Source organism: Mastomys coucha, unplaced genomic scaffold (assembly GCF_008632895.1).
Source record: "Mastomys coucha isolate ucsf_1 unplaced genomic scaffold, UCSF_Mcou_1 pScaffold22, whole genome shotgun sequence".
Lineage (NCBI taxonomy): Eukaryota > Metazoa > Chordata > Mammalia > Rodentia > Muridae > Mastomys > Mastomys coucha.
In genome coordinates this window covers 56,852,797-56,858,887 of record NW_022196905.1, presented here as the reverse complement: position 1 = coordinate 56,858,887, position 6,091 = coordinate 56,852,797, and the positions used below count along the sequence as shown (strand labels likewise).

At 39.2% G+C, this 6,091-nt stretch overlaps 1 protein-coding gene across 2 annotated transcripts in view; it reads right to left on the bottom strand.

Annotated features, from left to right (window-relative positions):
* Nwd2 (NACHT and WD repeat domain containing 2) overlaps positions 1-6,091 on the bottom strand; it is a 175,363-nt gene that overhangs the window by 75,240 nt on the left and 94,032 nt on the right. Inside the window, exon 3 of one of the 2 annotated variants that reach the window (XM_031342373.1) lies at positions 1,794-1,910. In XM_031342373.1, coding sequence (XP_031198233.1) covers positions 1,794-1,910 — 117 coding nt within the window. Of the gene's footprint in view, positions 1-1,789; positions 1,911-6,091 lie in introns of those variants that run through there. The other variant, XM_031342374.1, reaches the window with a different exon arrangement.

The window sequence follows — 6,091 nt, the reverse complement described above, 5'->3', positions numbered from 1 at the left end:
TAACCACATTAAGGATACAAGCTTCAAGAGGGTGGAGAAATTTATTGTCTTAGTTCATTGCTAAGTATGAATCAAGACAACCCAGGTGATACTACCCTGATATATGCCCAACACTAACCAATAGCCTCTGGAACATATAGACCTTGATTCAATTCATTGTCTTTGGTACAAACTTTTGCACCAGCCAGTCAGGTCTGAAATTACTGTTGCAGGATTTAGTATGTGTATTTGAGTGAGTATAGGTAGACAAACTAATATTAAAAACTCTCTTGAACAAATATGATACTGTGGTAGTTTGAGTGAGAATGATCCTCATAGGCTCATATGCTTGGTCTCAGTTGGTGGAACAGTTTGGGAAGGATTAAGAGGTGTGGCTTTGTCTTAGTCAGGATTTCTATTCCTGCACAAACATCATGACCAAGAAGCAAGTTGGGGAGGAAAGGGTTTATTTAGCTTACATTTCCACATGCTGTTCATCACTAAAGGAAGTCAGGACTAGAACTCAAGCAGGTAAGGAAGCAGAAGCTGATGCAGGGGCCATGGGGGGATGTTTCCTACTGGCTTGCTTCCCTTGGTTTGCTCAGCTTTCTCTCTTATAGAACCCAAGACTACCAGCCCAGGGATGGTACCACCTATAATGAACCCTCCTCCCTTGACCTCATGGATCTCATGGATCTCAGCTGGATCTCATGGAGCCACTTCCCCAACTGAAACTCCTTTCTCTGTGATAACTTCAGCCTGTGTCAAGTTGACACACAAAACCAGCCAGTACAGGCTTTTTGGAGGAGGTGTGCTCTTTTGAAGGGGTTGTAGCCTTGCTGGAGGAAGTATGTCACTTGGGGCCCCCTGGGAGAGGTGTACTTTTTGAAGTTTCAAAACTCTATTCATTCTATATTTGGCTCTCACTCTTCCTTGTGGTTATCATCTCAATGTGTAAGCTCCCAGCTACTTCTCCAGGGCATTTCTGCTTTCCTGCTGCCATACTCATTCCCACTATGATGGACATGCCTCAGAGCATCCTCTGTTTCAGCTCCCATGCATGGGTAGAAATGTTTTGGATTCAAGGTATGGCTTTCTTATGCAAGGTGTGGAAGTGATTTTACACATTCACCCACTACAGAAATGATCCCCTTACACAACTGCCACTGTGCTTATTTAGAGAAGGATGCCATCTTTAGAATAGCACACGTAGCTAATATGATGCTCTTCTTGAAAAGACCGTGTTGACATGTTTGATGCTTACAGTGAGCCTCAGTCTGGAAATCCCTGTAGACACAAACTCATGAGGTACCGTTTCCTGCTGGGTTTGCCTAGTTTGTTTGGTTGACTTTATGAAATCTTTTTAGCCATTGTATTTAAAGAAGTGCCAAGGTATTTAAAGAAATATTGGGGGAATAAAAAGACACTGTGATGGAGTAACTCATGCAGCTGGATGAGGGAAGCTGTGTTAGTTACGAAGGATAGAGGGAGCTATCCTTATTGCTGACTGCAAGCTGGATAACTGGTCATCTCCAGTCATTCCAACCATGAACATTTCAGAATTCTCACCATTAACTTTAAACATTCCATGTGAAAATCTGGAGAGGTTATTTTTTTTCTTTTACATGTGTGGATAAGAAGACACTCAAAAATTCTTTAAAACAAATACTTAAGAAAGCTTCCTCTTGGAACAAACACAAACAAACAAACAAACAGACCAACAATACAAAACCCACAAATCTAAGCCCCACCAATGAGCACATATTCTCACATTCTCATGACAGAATAGAAAGCATTAGTGTTTTTATACCCACAACAAAGCATGGACCTGCAGAAGTTTTCAAGCATTCCTCCAGCAGCTTCATGCGCATCTTCTGCAGCTCAGGGCTGTCCCATTCATCTTCCTCAACTCCCCAGTACAGATCTATGACCTGCGGACAAATGGACGAAGCAGCGTTAATTCCCCTGCAGGGAAGTTAAATTTATCTGTGGACTTCAGTCTTGTTCACAGGGTCAAGCTAATGTGACTGTCTGTCCACTGTTCTCTCTGTAGCAGGTGTTCCCTTGGTAGAGGGAAGTGGGGGCGGTGAGTACTGATTTTCAAGTTCTATCTAAAGAGACACGTCTCTACCCCATGGTGATTTGGGAATGAGCATTGAATTTCTTATTTTGTTTCTGATGTAGGAATCACACAAGCCCAAAGAAAAGGAGATGCTAAACGTTGAAGGTTCTGGAGTGTAGCTTTTAATTACATTAAACTAGCCAAAATGAATGTCTCTGGGATAATTTACCACATTACTTGTGAAAAATTACAATGTACATTATTATGTACTATACATGCTAATATAAGAAGAGATACTGATCCATCATTAAGTACCTATATTTCCTTAGAAAAGAATAAAGAAACAAAACAGACAAAACCCTCCCTTTCTGTTAATATCACATTGTATTCCAGAGCATAGATACTTTGTCTACATCCGTCTTATCTGGAAACAATTTGGCTTTCATCAATACATATTTGAAGAACCTTGTTGGAAAACAGAAAGGTGTGCCTTACTGAGAGAGAAAGATAATGGGAGCTTCCATCTCCTGACTTCAAACACTCCTTGGGAAGATTCTAAGTCTGTAAGAACTTTCACAAGTCAGCTCATCAGAGGCTTGAGTCTGTTTGCTCAGCACTATCTGCATAAAGCAACTGTTTCCTTTTTTTATTGGATATTTTATGTGTTTACATTCCAAATGCTATCCCTCTTCCTGGTTTCCCCTATGGAAATCCCCCCATCCCATCCCCTCTCTGCCTTGCTTCTGTGAGGGTGCTCCACCCACTTATCTCCAAATTTTTAACCCAGAACGGCTCCTGTCTAAAGCAACTGTTTCTGCCTAAGGCTTTGAAGGTTTCTGCTTTTGCTTCCCTAGTTTGCCACATCAGGAAAGAGAACCTTCCTACCTCTCTTACAGGCCCTGACATGGGTTTGGGTGAGAAGCAACTAGAAAGGGGGTCATCTGTGATACAGGCAGATTCCAGGGACTTTGTGTGCTCCCTGGTTTTGGCTGTGGTTCCCACATTGGTTGTGTTTCTACTAGATATTTGACACCTTGAATTTCAGGTTTTAGGTCTATGACAGTATTTCTCTAAAAATATTTCCATGAGGAAAGGGCAGGGGAATGATCTGGAGAAATGTTTCATTGGTGAAGAGTGCTTGCTGTTCAATTGTGAGGACCACAGAATTAGGATCCAGCATCCACGACTATGGACCACAGCATCTGTAACTCCATTTACAAAGCTCACATAGACAATATATCTCTAAAAACTCCTTCCACAGTCCATTCCAGAACTTCCAGCATATCTGAAACTCTCACATTGGCTTGAGGAATGCCTCTATTTAAACTACATTGTATGGTTTAACCACACATTATTAAGAAGGGATATCTGGCCAGAACGTGAGAACTCTACTGATCAATTGGAGAATCTCTAGCTGGAACTATTTAAAATTAATGATGAATAAATGAAGATGAAATATTCAGTTTCCCAAGGGCTCTCTGGCTCCTGCAACTGCTGACTCTTAGGCTGGACAGCAGAGAAACAGCATATTCCCATCACTGAATTCCAGAGAACAGAACTGTGTGCTATTGAGTTTCAGGAGGGCACAGAAATCATCTATGAAGAAAATTGGACAGAAAGAGCTGTAAAGTTAGTACTTGGGTATGTACTTTGATCATATTCTTTCTGTGTGATTCAGAAAGTGCCTCTTATTTAGATATTTTAATTTCTGTTGCCAAAAACTTTTATATAATATATAATATAAATGTTAAAAGATGATATTTCGAAGCATTTATTTCTTTTAAACATTTTTTATTTTTTTATTTTGTGTGTATGAGTGTTCTGCTTGCATGCATGTTTGTGTACCATATGCATGTCTGGTGCCCACTGAGGTCAGAAGAGGGTGCTGGATTCCCTGGGATTGGAGTTAGTAGATGTTGTGAGCTGTGGAAATCGGGTGTGGAAATCTTGCAAAGAACAAGTGGCCTTAATTGTTGAGCCAACTCTTCAGCCTCTAAAACAGGACATTTTCAGTCATAAGTCAATAAATCATCAAAACATTCAAATCCATCACTGTGTGAATGATACTCTTGTTTGTATACTGTACAACAGATCAGCCACACACAGAACTTGTCTTTCTCTTCTTAACTGACACTGAGTGGATGTGAATCATGTTCTGTGGGACTACATTATAGTGAATGACAGACCACATAAAGATCACTAATAAGAAATGTCATAAAATAACTAGTAAGGAAACTCTCAAAAATGGTGACAAATGAGAACAGGCAGGATCTGTAAATGGCACATAGGTCAAGAAAGAAATCACAGGGAAATAACAATTTAGACAAATGAAAATGAAAGCTATAGCATGCCTAAATTATGGGAGGCAGTCAAAGTAGCATTGATGAAAAAACCTTGAAGTTAAAAAGAACTATATTAAAAAAAATTTAAAGTCAATGACTGAGTTTCCCTTTTAAGGTACTAAAAAAAAAAAAGCCATATAACCAATCAAAAAGCAAGAAATAATAGCTCCTCATGGAAATGTGTAAGCTAGAAAAATGGAGGGAGCCAACAAAACAAAGCATTTTTGAAAAGGTTAACAAAATGGCACTTTAGTGGAAATTAAAATAGTGTTAAAGCAAGGGGACTCAAACCACTCACAGCAGGAGTCACATGTTGTTACTACCCACTCTAGAGGAAGTGTGAGTACAAAGGAATATATCAGAAACAAGTGTGTGTCAGGCTGCTAAACGAGATGAGACTGAGATTGAAAATTGCCAAGAAGATACAAATAAGCAGAGCTGACTCGAGACAAAAACACATCATCTACAGGAATCTTTAAGAAGAGATCAAATGACAGTAAATTATAGATTAAATATTGTTGAAAGGAAATACCCAGCTCCGGATGGACATGCTGGTAATGCCTGCCAAACACTTAAAGAAGAATTAATATCAATTCTTCACAAACACTTCCAAAAATTTGAAGGAGAGAGGACCCTCCCTAAGCACAGTGTGAATCAGGTCCAAAAGCTATATATAAAAAATCCTAAGGAAATTATAGACTGGTGTTTTTATGACTATAAGGTAAAAATCCTCATAGAAATATTCGAAAGCACAATCTAATTGTATAGGAATATAGAAATAGGATTATACAAGACAACCAAGTAAGATTTTCTTGGAATTCAAGGTTAGTTAAAATGTTAGGCAAACTAGCTAATATAATTTGTTGTACTAATAGAGTCAAGGGGAATGTTTATATGATCACCTCCACAGACAGAGAAAGAACTGACAAAACTGAACCCCGTTTCATGATAAAAATGCCTAAAAATGTAGAAACAGAAGCAGACATTCTCTCAATGTCTGATGAAACACACTTCTATTCAACACTGTACTGGATATTCAATCAGGATAAGTAGAAAAGAAATAAATACACACAGATGGCATATTTTTGTATTATAAAATATGGAGGAATCTGCTAAAATGTGATTGTGGCTATGGGTGTGGGCATGCCATGGTATTTGTGTGGAGAATCAGGGATAAATCTGCGGAGTCCATTCTCGCCTGCCACCTCTATGTGGGCTCCAGAAATCAAAGGCAAGTTGCCAAGCTTGCCCAGCAAGTGCCTCTCCCTGCAGAGTCATCTTGCTGACCACTTAATTATTGTCACAGATACAGAAAATCACATACTGTATATCTGACATGAAAGTAGGAGCAAAGCTATTTAGGGGGGTGGAGAGAACTGGTGGGAGAGGGATGGGGGACAAAGGGGGTGATGGGAGCATATGGGAAGTATGTTCGAATATATCAGGTAGTCACATGGTAATGTCCTTAGGAAACTCAATACTGTGTACAACAACTATATGCCAATGAAAACAAGAGTAGACAGCAAGGACATGGGAGTCATAACAACACAGTGGAAGAAAGTTATAAATCAGAACATCAAAAATACAAACATAGAGAGTGTTGATGACTCTATAATAATAGAAAAATAATGATTAAATGTGGACAGAGAATCTGAGTAGATCCTTCTCCAAAGAGTATAAACACATTTCTGATAATCAAAAAAAAAAA